The following is a 14,261-nucleotide window of genomic DNA, read 5'->3' as shown; positions in this document are numbered from 1 at the left end:
TTATTAGCCACATTGAACAATACAGCATGAAGGAGCTTAGAAAACTTGGCCAAGATTATACACTGAAGTGATTTTCAAACATTAGCTGAAGAACTGGCAGGGCAAAGGCTAGAGACAGAGGTGGGAGATGTCCGGGGAGTGGGGATGGGCGCTAAGATGTGCTCTATATTCTGCATCCTTGGGGGTGGGGGTGAGCAGCATCTCCCTTTTTGCCGCTTACCACTGGCTCTGCAGGGGGCGAGTGAGCAAAGAGAATAGGAGACAGGCAGTTCTGCTTTTCCTGATAACCAAGAACGAGTGGGAGGACCAGAAAGCGCAGGGAGGGGAACGAAAGTGAACAACACAGTCCCCTGGAGGGTTTCTACCACTCAGTCTGCTCACAGGCGCTCTCAGACCTCATCAGAAGACGGGGGGGGGGCACCACGCTGGGTCCACTAAAAATATATTTTTGAATCCTCCATCCTGAAAATTAATGTTCTTAAAGAATTTTCAAACACACATACAAAGAGCATTAAGAGACCTACAGAAAAATCACTACATGGGTTCTAAATTCTACCAAAGCCAAATAATGTCAAAATGAGTGTGGAAGAGGGGATGGAAGAGGGCACGGGGCCATAGTGAATAAGGATCACTCCAGAGGGTAGGACAGGGAGTATAATTTGCTTTAATAATTCAATTTTCCATTTGGTTTCAAGACCTGTCAAGTAGCAAGGAACTGATACACACACATATGACATAGTAACTTTGTATATACAAATTCTTTGGTAATGCACGGGAAAATGTCTCCTAAGTTGTTAGGTCTGGAATAAACAACCGGTACAAAACAACACTGAGAATCCCGAAAAACAGGTGGGCTAGGGTTAGGAGATCCTCAAACTCCGTAGGGTTTATCCAGAAGAAACTTATCTAGTAGTGATGCTAATTCGCTGTTTGATTTAGAGTTACAAAGGTGTATTTCAAGATAAATTATAAGAAAGGAAGTGTTGAATGATCCTCAAATCGCTAATTTCAAACCAAAATTTTAAGCTTTTTTTTCTTTGATGCTAAATTCAGAGAGAGAGAAACATCAGCAAAGGAGGTAAATAAAGGATTATTTAGCAAACACAACCACATGATGTTTATGAAAATACGTGGTAAAACAGTGCACCAAGAAAACAGGCTACTTGCCCTAACCAGTTTGGCTCAATGGATAGAGCATCAGCCTGCAGACTGAAGGGTCCCGAGTTCAATTCCCAGTCAAGGCACAAGCCTGGGTTGTGGGTTCAATCCCCCAGTAGGGGGCATGTAGGAGGCAGTAGATACATGATTCTCTTTCATCATTGATGTTTCTCTCTCTTGTCTCCCTCTCTGAAATCAATAAAAAAATATTTTAAAAAAGAAAGAAAGAAAAGAAAATAGTCTACATAACTACTCTTAAGGGAAAAGGGATGGGGCAGGGTGAGCAGAGTTTAAAAGCAATACTGTGGGTGGTAGCAGGCAGAAATCAGGAGAGACCTTCCTCTTGATCTCCCCTGCACACTCCCAAAGACTTGTGATTGCATCAGTTTGGTCTTGCCCTTTGCCTGACTTCACATTCTTCTCTGGAGATCTTGCTTGGACTGCCCTTAGGCACACGGCTCCAGAGAAATCAGCCCTGTGTTGTCAGAAACTGGCCTTATCAGTAACTGATTTTATGGAATGCCACAGTTTTAGTCAGAAGGTATTTGAAAAGATTTATAACTTTGGCTGCCTCTTTTCTGATAATGAAGGGTTTTTTTGTTGTTGTTTGCTTTTTGTTTTCAATAAGTTGACCAATTTTGCATTACATGGTTAAACTATGGTTTTGTCTTTTTGTCTTTCTCTCTCAATTCCTAGTAAATAATTGTGTTGACATACTGTCTTAATAGCACCACTGATTTTTGTTCTTGTTCTAGGTCTATACTTCTAAGGTCACACTTCATTTTTTTACATGCTTTTCTTAAAGTATTGTTAGAATAGTTTTCACAAGAGATCAAAGCAAACATTTCTGAGTTGAAAACACTATTCTGTTTTTCATGTCATATTGCATTCTCAGTTTAAGGGACTTCCCTAACTCTACATTCTAAGAACAAGAAGTGGTTAACTTTGAGTAGGTTGTTCACCAGTCACCCTTACTCCTGGAATCAATTTGGATTCAGACTGAGAAGGCACTATAGCTTTTCCTTTTTGGGTTTTTTTGTTGTCGTTTTAATGCTCACCCAAGGATAATTTTTCCATTGATATTTAGAGAGAGTGGAAGGGAGGGAGAGGTAGAAAAAGAGAGAGAGAGAGAGTAACCTCAATATAAGAGAAACATTGATTGGAGGGGTTGCCTCCTACACGTGCCCCAAACAAAGCCGAGATTGAACCTGCAACCCAGGTATGTGCCCTTGACTGGGAATTGAACCTGAGACCCTTCGGTAAACAGGCCGAGGTTCAATCCACTGAGCACATCGGCCAGGGCAGGCACTATACTAGTAGCTTTTGAAATCACTATTTAGGGTACCCATAGGCAAAAAATGAGATAAAAAATCCTGATCTAAATTCACATCTTCTATAAAAATTAACTCAAGCTTGTTACTAACTTAAATATAAATTAATACAGAGGTCCTCAAACTTTTTAAACAGGGTGCCAGTTCACTGTCCCTCAGACATTCCACACATGCGCACTGCGGGCCCGGGACGAGTCGGCTGCTAAGCAGGACAGGCAGCGGCGGCAAAAGCACCCGGCGGGCCGGATGAATGTTTTCGGCGGGCCGCATGTGGCCCGCGGGCCGTAGTTTGAGGACCCCTGAATTAATATTATTAAACTTTAAGAAGAAAAAAAATCTTCAAGACCTATGGCTGGGCAAAGAGTTGCTAGACTTGACATCGAAAGTACAACCCATAAAAGGAAAAACTTAATGCCCAATGTGGGAGCATTAGGAGGTGGGAGCCTTTGGGAGGTGACTAGGTCATGAGGGTAGACCCCTCATGAACGGGATTAGTGCACTTGTAAAAAAGGCCTGAGAAAGCTCCTTGCCCCTTCCATCATGTGTGGTTACAGTGGTTCGCAACCTTCTGGCCCTTTCAGTACAGTTCCTCATGTTGTGACCCAACCATAAAATTATTTCTGTTGCTAATTCATAACTGTAATGTTGCTACTGTTATGAATCGTAATGTAAATATCTGATATGCAGGATGGTCTTAGGTGACCCCTGTGAAAGGGTCGTTAGACCACCAAAGGGGTCGCGACCCACAGGTTGAGAACCACTGGGTTAGCACAAGAGGACAACCTTATACTGTCACTGTTGTAATGAGCTAGCTAATATTAATAACTGGAAGAAAGCACAGGAAGGCCAGACATTCATGGTCATCCAGGCAGCCTCACCAGGAAGTTGCCATTTAACACTCCCCACAAGGAGCCACGGATCCATTCCCTGCAGATCACTGGGGGAGGGGACTGGACCAATGGAAGATGGACGCATGCACAGTGAAGTCAGGGTGACGTAGGGAAGACACTTGCCTGTCAGTCTAGCCTGGGGAACCATGGATTGGCTAGAGGGGGTGCAGACACTGCAAGCACATGAAATCTTAGGATAAAATCCCCAAAGCAATTCTCTCTCTTGTTCCTCTGGCCTGGCTCCTGCTTCCTTGCACTCGCCCATGTTCCCTCCCTAGCCATGGGGCCCTAGAAGCTGCCTGGCCCATGGCCATATGGACCACCACCTCCCCCTACCCCCGACAATGGACTCCAGCTGAGAACACAAGCTAAGCTCGCTTGATGCTGGACTGGACTGCGCAAAAATGGAACAGAGGCTCTGGGCAGTGACTTTAACCCTAGCTCTACTGAAGACACAGCTGGACTTCTTCCAAGGCAGGATGGAGGAGAGGGACCTTGGAAACTCAGGGGTCCAATTCCACACAAATAAGTATCACTCATTCTCCTGTGCGAGTCTCAGAAAATCCCTGTTCTCATGACATCACAAGAAGCCCATTTCCACTGGCAACAGGTAGGGACAGGAGGTCTCCCCACCAGTAACAATATGAACCAAGAAGTGGGCTCTTAGCAGACCAGAACCTGATCATGCTGGTACCCAGACCTCAGCCAGCCAGCTCTAGAAGTGTGAGGAATATATTTCTGTTGTTTAAAGGCCACTCAGTCTGTGACAGTTTGTTACAGCAGAGTGAATAAACTGAGATAGCAAGATAATTATACTGGGTGAAAAAAATCTAATCTCAAAAGGTTTCATACTATATGATCCCATTTAGTAATATTTTTTAGATCACAAATTATAGGGATTGAAAACAGATTAGTGGCCTGGCCAGCATGGCTCAGTCAGTGGTTGAGCATTGATCTATGGACCAGGAGGTCAGGGCACATGGCTGGGATGTGGGCTTGATCCTCTCAGTGTGGGGCGTGCGGGAGGCAGCCGATCAGTGATTCTCTCTCATCATTGATGTTTCTATGAGGTTTCTATCTCTCTTTCTCTTCCTTTCTGAAATAAATAATAAAAACAAAACAGATTAGTGATAGTGAGGGGTGGAAGGTAGAGAAAAGGAAGTGAATATGGCTACAAAAGGATGGTACATGGGATCTTTTTGACAGAATTGCTCTGCATCTTGATTGTGATGGTGGCCATATAAATCTACACATGTGATAAAACTGCACAGAACTAAATACACAAAAAAACACACACAAACACAAATGAGTGCTTATGAAACCTGGTGAAGTCTGAATTAGGTCAGTAAATTGTATCAGTGTCAATTTTCTAGGTGTGATATTATAGGATAGTCACATAAGGTTTTACCATTGTGGGAAACTGGATGAAAAATATAGGATACCTCTGTATTATGTCTTACAACTACATACGAATCTATAATTATCTCAAAATAAAGAGTTTTTTTAAAAATCACTATACACTTCTTATTTATTCGAAGTGTCCTACCTTTCTAATGCTTCACCCACTTGATGCCTGCTGTCTTCCTTGCCCAAACAATCTTGTCACTCTCTACAGTCCCAATAGTGAAAACATTTCAATTCACTACAATTAGTAGTTTAATTCTTGCTTTCCAAAACCTCTCATTCATGGTTTCCTATTACTAATTGGAACACACCCTTTGGAAACAACCCTATATTTGAATACAGACTCTTACATGGCATGAAATGGACAAAATACTTTCTTAATTACCTCATTGGTAAACAGGAGGAAAACCTAAGACACAGGTTTATTATGAAGATTGAAAAAAATAGTATAAGCACTTGGCACACAGTAAGTAGTTCCTTAAATATTCACTTCCTTCCTTTTTCCATTAATAATCCAAAACCTAGCTTAATTTTTGGATGAAAACATCAACAAATAACTTTGGCTGTTAGTTTCCAAGGCTTATATTTGGAAAAAAGGACATGCATTTTTTAAATATGTCTTTATTGATTTTTTTTAGAGAGAGAGGAAGGGTGAGGAAGAGAGAGATAGGAACATTGATGAGAGAGAAACATCGATGGGCTGCTCCTGCACACCTCCTACTGGGGGTTGAGGCCACATCCCGGGCAAGTGCCCTGACTGGGAATTGAACTGGTGATCCTTGGTGCCTAGGTCAATGCTCAACCACTGAGCCACACGTGCTAGGCAGGACGTGCATTTTTAATGAGCATAAATAGGGGGTTGGGGATGTGGTGAGCCTGAATTCAGTTCTTAAGTAGTATTTCAGTTTAGGAGACAGTAATGATCCTTTTAAGCTTATCTTCTCACTCTGATTTTCAAAACATTCTAATTATCAAAAATTATTTGATTTGTAAATGTTTTAGCTTATTCATTTTATTGTGATTAGTGAGTGGCTGCCATATAGATGTTTAAATCTGTAAATAGTAACTGATAATGTATTAGATCACTTCTCCCAGATACTAACAAATGTATATATGTTGGATGAGTTCAAGCCTTTAAAAATGACATGGACACACAGTCCCTGGCCCAGTAGCTCAGATGGTTAGAGAGTCGTCCCAATACGCCAAGGTTGTGGGTCCCATCCTCGGTCAGGGCACATATAAGAATCAACTAATGAATGCATAAATAAGTGGAACAACAAATTGATGTTTCTCTCTCTCTCTTTCTCTTCTTTCCTCTCTAAAATCAATCAATAAAAAAATGTTTAAAAATGACATGGATACTATTGATAGAATTTCCATCCATTCCAACCTCCTACAAAAATACTATTTATTTTTCTGGGTCTATAAGTTCTCATTGCTTAATTCCTTCGCCTTTTCCACCCAGCCCCCAACCAAAAATACGTTTTAAGTAATGGATACCCCACACAGAAGGTATCAGACTTTAAATATGCCACAGATTTTTAGTGATAGCTCAACCAATTAAGCTACAGAGCAGGAAACAAAGTATATTTAACTTCTATAGGTTACCTACTCTGTTTATGAACAATCACAAGCCACAGAATGCCAAGAATATAGACAAAGTCCTCTCAAAAAATTTTTTTAAAGTATTGATATAACTTTGCAGAGAAAATGCTTACCGAGCAAAATAACTTTGTTTCCGTTCTTTCTTCTCTTCCTTGGTATCCATCATATGAAGTTAAAAGTGCAAAGTATTTGGGGAAGTTCTTCTTTTTAATCAATGAGTCATAACCCTGTAATAAAAAAAGCAACAAAGTGACTATAAATTAGGACACTTAAAACGGCCAATATTAAGAATAAGGCAGAGGGAACATGTCCCATAATAAATGGAAGAAAAGCTTTACCAGTCAACACAACCACATGAGTCATATGAAGTACAAACACCCATGGGGGACTAATTTTAATAAAAATAAAAGGTGGCTGGAAAAAGAAACTGAAGTGTTCTCCTCATAATTAACAATTATTTCAAAATGTGCTGAAATGAAAACCACAGGCTTTGGAAGAGCTTAGGCTAGCTATCAAAAGCTACTTTTTAAAAAATATTTAAACTCATAATCACTCTTTTCAAGTAATTAATATTGACTATGTCTCATACATATGGAAAATGGATCAGCTAGGTGTTTTACAAGAATGTTCTTTCTTTAAAAATAAAAATCACATCACCGTTCTATTTTGTTTTCAGAAACACGCCAGCAAGACCATCCCCACTGGAACAAACGTGGAAATGAAAGTGCGAAGCCTCTGGAAGCTGTTCCCAATGGCTTCACCCACTTGCCTCTGCCTCTGCCTCTCCACCCCTGCTCCCTGCACCTACGCTTCCCGGGAGCACTTTAAACCTATAATAAAGGTTGTCTCCAGATCAGTCTTCCTTAAATACCACTTTGATCCCCACAGCCCTGCTCAGAAATTCCCAGTGTTTACTTACTGCCTGATTCACGGACCTGAGTTTTCTGCAGAGCACCAACCTTCCCTAAATCTGTCTTTACACCCTAAAGGGGTATCAAAGTAAAAGCAAAGAGTGTGGGGCAATCAAACTATTTACTAATTCATTTCAACTCACTAAACAATGCACAATACATATTACATGAAAGGTGCTGGAATACGTACCAGAGACCAAAGATAAATATAACATGATATTTGCCCTAATGGAAAGTACTGTCTTGCAAGGGAAACACTTAGGATTCCCAGTCAATGGGCTGCTTATGGAGAAGGCACAGGTGCCACTGGAGCCTAGAGGAAGAACAGTCAGCCTTATGCACTCCTCACACACACCAAGATCTGAAGGATGAGCAGGGGTTTCCTAGTTAAAGGGTACAGGGAAGCAGGTCCAGCTTGAACAAAAGCAAGAAGACAGTATTTCCCTCCTATGCTAGTATTACTAGTAAATGTGCAGCAGAGCAACTGTGGGAGCTGAGGATGAAGACATGGCCAACATTAGGCCATGGAAGACCCTTTATGCCACACTAAAAAGCTTGAGCTTCATCGTAGCTATGCATTATGTGCTGCCCACCCCCTTCACTACACCAAGCAGTCACACTGAACCCAATGGCAGTCCTTGCAGAAGACATCACCAAATTGACCAGAGATGGTTCACAAGATAAAATATCTCTGATGTATATGAAAGGAAGCCACCATAGGGTTTTACATGAGGGAGTAATATATGCAGATTGTAGAAAATGGACTTAAAAGGATACAACATAGCCCTGGACAGTGCGGCTCAGTTGGTTGAGCACTGTCCCATGCACCAAAAGATCACCGGTTCAACTCCCAGTCAGGGCACATGCCCAGGTTGTAGGTTTGATCCCCAACTGGGGCATGTGCAGGAGGCAACCAATCAATGTTTCACTCACATATGGATATATCTCTCTCTCTCTCCCTCTCTCTTTCTCCCTTCCTCTCTCCTTCCCTCCCTCTCCATTCTTCTTTCTCTCAAAATCAATTTTTTTTTTTGAAAAAAAAAATGAAGCATAGGGTGAAGCAGATCTATTAGAAAGAAATTACAGTAAAACTACTTCAGAGAGAAGGCCCACATTTAGGTAGCAATATTTAACACAGAAAGAGGAGGAATAAATTCAAAAAATATTTAGGAGGCAGATTAGTTGAGATTTGATGACTCATTCAATGTAGACAACATGGGAAAGGAAGAAAGGAAGGATGTCCAAGTTGTTGCTTCAGGGTCTGCGTAGACTGTGCTATCACAGATATGATACAATTTACATGAAGGGGTCAGACAGGGGAGCATAAACAGATGAAAGAAGGTTCGGGACATGTTGTTTTGGAGGGGCCCATAGGCTAGTCAGCTAGAGATCCTCACAAGATGTGTGATTACATCTAAAACACAAGAATGCAGTTAGGGCTAAAGAAATAGATTTAGAAATTACCAGCATATGGTTGTGGTTAAGGAGGGGGGCCAGGATGGTGATGAGAACACCCTGAAACCATGACAACTACGCACAAGTCCCTGTATGGAAACAGTCTAGGGACACTGCCTGAACTAGTATTGCTTTATCTCCTCGTCCCTGACATGGGCTCCACCCTCAAGTTGACCAACCTGTAGGGAAAATAAGAGTTATGCAAATAACTAAAATGTAGCAGGGTTAGTAACTTGGAGCTGTCCCAAAGACTACTGCTGGGAATCCAAAGCACTCAAAGTTCAATTTTGATTGAGATGTTAAAGTAAATCTTCCAGGACAGTGACGATTTCAATAGGCAAAGAGGAAAAAGAGAGAGCATTCCAGAAAAAGGGAATGAGCACAGGTAAGGATGTGAACAGGGCAAGACACATTCAGGCAAGGACAACAGGGGGGCTACCAGGTAGGAAAAGCAAACAAATCATGATGCCTGCCTACCGTAAGTCATTTATTTTAACATATTATCTACATTATCTCTTTTAATCCTTACAACCACATTATGAGTTCGGTATCCATTAAAATGAGGCTGAGAGGTACTAGTTTCCTTAGTTCAACAGCAGCAGTGGAATCGGCACAAATCCAGTTTGGTGTACACTTCCATGCCTGTCAATAACCGCGGAGCCAGAAAGCATGTGGATCGAGCTAGGAAAGAAATCTGGAACCAGCAGCGTCCACTCTCTCAGCATAAATTCTGCAGGTTATGACAAATGCAGCTGGCACTGCGGGAATGGGCCACTGAGACCTCCGACAGGACCACATTGATGGAGAAAGGCCAGGCCTGCATGAATTACCCAGCTCGCAACCTTCATCTTTTACTCTTTCCCTAACTCTGAAGCAACTCTGCTACAGTCTTCCTTCTGACCAGATCTAGCACAAGGCCCGCTTCTGCTCTGAAGCCTTCCCTGACCACTTGTGTGCCCATCTCTCCCTTCATTAAGCTTATTTCACATGCCCCTTATCACTTACTGGGAGGCACTTAATTACACTGGGCGACAATGGACAAGGCCACCTCCCTTAGCCTCTTCCCCAGCTGCAAACAAATGGAAAGTTCCTTCAAGTCAAAAACCACCATGTTTCATATTTTCTTTATACTTTATACTAAATAGGTAACACAGAACGAAGAAGAAAACCCACATAAAAGCCACGCAAGTAACTAATCTAGACTTGGGGTAAGGTCAATTATATGGCAAACTGATTTGTATCACTAATATGGCAAACTGATAGAAATCCAAGGATTCCTCCCAAATTCAGAACTACTTGGGGACGGGGGATGGAGACTCAAGCCAGCCTCTCTTGGACTCCAGAAAGCATTAGAATGCCAGGTGGTTTATTTTAAAGTTCCTCGCCTGCACGCCGCCATATGCGATGATTTCCCTTTATTAGATTTCCCCTCATGAATAAAAATGAAGTCATAACAATCTAATTGGAAAATTTTTATATTGCAAGCCGAGCCAGAAACGCATATTTAGTTCCAGTGGAAAAATATTGACAAAAATATGCACAAGAGAAAAATGATTAAATGATCCAAGAGCTGACATCTGGTGCTGCTGTATCTCTCTAGAACTGGCAAAGCTTTTTTTTTCCCCTCTCTAATATATTCTATTCGATAAATTTAAAATATGCTAATCGTTGATTTCTTTTCAATTTCAGGGAATTTTTATATTCCTTAAACAAGACAGACGCAGCCCTTTCAACTCTAGGCACCAACAGATTAACCAGAAAGAGATCAGTGAAGGGTGCTATCAACATGCTTTGCACAGAGCACCACACAGCAGCCTTCATGCTTCAGTGAAGAACCAAAGATCCTTAAATCAATCTCTAATGCAAACTACATTTTCCATTACAAGTGGTTATAATGGGCTTCTTAAAAGCCCCTCTTCCACCTACTGTTGACTTTTCCTCACATCAATAAACTCTCGACTCATCCAAGCACTGAATTACAAGAGTATCTTGCATCTACGGTGTATTACAGACCAAAAAGACTTTTATGAGGAAGCACTTCTATCTAAATATTTACTTTTGTGATCTTAAATCAGGATAGTCCACTTAAACCAACATCTAGTTCATTATTCAAATAAAAATGGCACATCCACCATCCTTACCGCATAAGAGTGTGTTGAAGACAAAGTAGGTCTGGATTGCCAGCAAAGTGCTCCCTGTTTGAGACCAGGTGCTGCTACGCAGAAGGAATTCAAGCACAGAGCTAACTGGGACTTCCTAACTCTACCCAACCAGTGTGACCTGCACCATCCAGGTGGCCTCTGGCTTCACATCTCACACATTCAGGTATAACCAGTCCAGACTCAGGGAAAAACAGTGTATACTCATGATGTCCATCAAGTGTTTTCCCCAAAACATGTTTCTTATTATACAAATGAAAAAATGACAAGCACATACTTTGAGGCTTGGTCACACTAAGTTTGGCCATTTATGGAACAGACCAAAATGTTTCTTTCTTTGCAGACATTCCCTTTTAGAAAATACAAATAAAGAAATATAATGGGTGTTCAGTCTTTCTCAAAGCCACGCTGTCATTTAAAATAACAAAGGCAGCCCTGGCCGGTTTGGCTCAGTAGATAGAGCGTCGGTCTGTGGACTGAAGGGTCCCAGGTTCGATTCTTGTCAAGGGCATGTACCTTGGTTGCGGGCACATCCCCAGTGGGGTGTGTGCAGGAGGCAGCTGACTGATATTTCTAGCTCTCTATCCCTCTCCCTTCCTCTCTGTAAAAAATCAATAAAATATATATTTTTTTAAATAACAAAGGCAGGCCCTGGCCAGGTGGGTCAGTTAGTTGGAGCATCACCTGGCACACCAAAAAGGTTGCAGGTTCAATTTCCAATCAGGCACATACCTAGGTTGCAGGCTTAATCCCTGGTAGGGTGTGTACAGGAAGCAACCAATTGGTGTGTTTCTCTCTCACATCAATGTTTCTCTCTCATTCTCTCTCTCTCTCTCTCTAGCCACCCCTCCTTCTCTAAAAAAAAAAAAAATCAATAAACAAAATACTTATATAGTATATACTGTATATTGGTCAAAGTGCTGGTCTGGTTTACCCTGGAAAAAAATTGGGATGAAACGACAGCTATTTTCAAATATTTTAAGGGTCTTATCTGGTAGAGGATTTAGGCTTGTACAATAGACTCTCAAGGACTACACCTAGAACCAGGCATTAGCTATGGAGGGAGAGGGGTCTTGGCTCAAGTCAGGAAGAACTGTCTTACAGACAGATGCAGACAGCTGCCTCCAGAAAGAGTGGCTTCCGAATCATCTTTAGTGATTGAGGACAAGCAGAACGACCACGTCATGAGATTGCTATAGACCAGCACTTCACAACCTTATCAAAATCAACACCCCTTATCTAAATAAATATGTAAATATTTTCTAAATACTCCTTTTATAATATTGAAATGAAGTTCACAGATAATATAACCTACGTATACACTTCATTTTATGAAATCAATATAATGCCCAAAGAAAAGCAACTGGTAACAGGTACTTCAAAATGTAAATTCTCAAATTAAAAAAAATATCTACATAATGCCAAAAAGAAAAGTAAGTTATAACAGGTATTTCAATTCATAATTTATAACAGGTGTTTCAATTAGTAAACTTTCAAGCACAAGTTCATTAGAAGACATAATGAAACACTTGGATGCCTACATCTACTTACATAGGACAAGTTTATCTGTAGGAGACTGAGATCAAGACCTATTTCACTATATAGAAAAGTACAGGAAAATGAAAGAGCAGAAGGAAGAAGGAGAGGATGGGTAACAGGGGGGGAGGGGGGGCGCATGGAACATTAGAATAAATACTAGAGCTATAATAACCAGAGTGATATTGCTATGCATGGCAATTTAGATGTAATCTTCCTTTTCTTTAGAATTCCCACTAAATATTCACATAAGTCCTATACAAGATAGGAAATTTCCAAATACAGAGACAATTCTCCTTTGTCTAAGACAGTGGTTCTCAACCTTAGCTGCACATTAGAATCACCTGGGAATCTTTTTAAAATCTTGATTTCTGGGCCTCATCCTCCGGAAATTCTGTGGGGTTTTTTTGTTACTAATGTTGTGGCCCTACCCCATAACAAAGAAACAGAATTTCCGGAGGATGAGGCCCAGAAATCAGGATTTTAAAAAGATTCCCAGGTGATTCTAATGTGCAGCCAAGGTTGAGAACCACTGGTAAGACTATCCCCTTCACTGCAGGGCACTTGACAACTCTGCTTCCCCCCATCTCATTGCCAGTAGTGCTCCCCCAATAATCATGCCAACCCAACTGCACCTTGGGGGGGGGGGGGGGGCTAATGCCCTCGCCGAGAACAACTATTCCAGAAGAAAGTTCAGTTCTATGGGGAAACTCATATTTTAAATGATTTTGTAATTGGAAATATTTTATTTCCTTTGAAGCTGATGTTTTATACACACTGCACGTGAGAAGTTGCCTGTTTTCGATATGCTCTGTGCCTCACTGACTGACCCCTTTGACCCACGTTGGTAAGGCAGCACGGCACCAGTACAGCAGGGCAGGCTTGGTTGCATTGCAGACTAGTATTTCCGAGAGATGTAGCCACGGGCAAGTTACTCCATTTCTCCAGCCCTTTCACAGATAAGGAAATTCTGTAAAATTTCTTTATCTGTAAAAGGGCTGTAATAGCGATTAAATGTGTCCATGGAACAGAGAATTCTAGCCACTGAGATTCCAATCAACCCAAATGTTCAAGTGTTTATAATTCCTACCTTCAACAACACCTGTCGCATTAGACTCAAATCTGCCCTAAACATTAAAATCATATAGTGAACTAACTCAAGTTAGGCAGTTCTAGTGACTATAATGATGACAACAAGCAGCAACGGTTAAACATTTATTGAACATGAACCATATGCATCACATTTTTGGGTCAGTGCTGTTCCATACAGAATAATCTTTATGACTGTATGAAGGTGTCAACATTCTTGATCCTTTTCAGATAAGAAATGTGCAGTCTAGGAAGGGTAAAGAACTTGTTCAAGGTCAAAGAGTCATGAGTTAAAGCCAGAATGGTCAGTTTTGTCTGATACCAGAATCAGAACCACTGATAACAGCCTCTAACATTAGGCCATGTTACTGCATAGAATTTTCACTTCAACTACCCACCATTCAAAAGTTCTGGCCAGTTTTCCTTTAGGATGTAATTCCTAAACTCAATATTCTCCAAGGAAACTTCCATTATTAACAAGGGAGATAAAGTTTACATCAATAAAGCAACCAGGAAAAAAGGTATCATAAAAATTAATGCCAAACAAAATGTGTTATGCACAGAGAGGTACTAAGGGAAAGAAAGGGGCCACGGTCACAGGCCAGTGTTGTTAGGAAAGGTGTTTGAAGTGGGATGACACCCAAAGCAGCTACTCGTGGTTACATTTCAGTAGTGTTACACAACCAACAATCATCTGTTCACCAGAAACAGTTTTATCCTTAA

General features: G+C 41.2%; 1 protein-coding gene across 7 annotated transcripts in view; it reads right to left on the bottom strand.

The window, feature by feature from the left end:
• Positions 1 to 14,261, bottom strand: part of NCOA7 (nuclear receptor coactivator 7) — a 115,872-nt gene that overhangs the window by 93,216 nt on the left and 8,395 nt on the right. For 4 of the 7 annotated variants that reach the window (XM_036316491.1, XM_036316494.1, XM_036316496.1 and 1 more), the window contains exon 2: positions 6,502 to 6,615. In XM_036316491.1, the coding sequence (XP_036172384.1) occupies positions 6,502 to 6,554 (53 nt within the window). In that variant the 5' untranslated portion in view covers positions 6,555 to 6,615. Of the gene's footprint in view, positions 1 to 6,501; positions 6,616 to 7,307; positions 7,353 to 8,763; positions 8,866 to 10,895; positions 11,016 to 14,261 lie in introns of those variants that run through there. The other 3 variants (XM_036316490.1, XM_036316493.1, XM_036316492.1) reach the window with 3 other exon arrangements.

The sequence above is a fragment of the Myotis myotis genome, unplaced genomic scaffold (assembly GCF_014108235.1).
Source record: "Myotis myotis isolate mMyoMyo1 unplaced genomic scaffold, mMyoMyo1.p scaffold_m19_p_7, whole genome shotgun sequence".
NCBI lineage: Eukaryota > Metazoa > Chordata > Mammalia > Chiroptera > Vespertilionidae > Myotis > Myotis myotis.
This window is presented reverse-complemented; position numbering and strand designations above follow the sequence as displayed.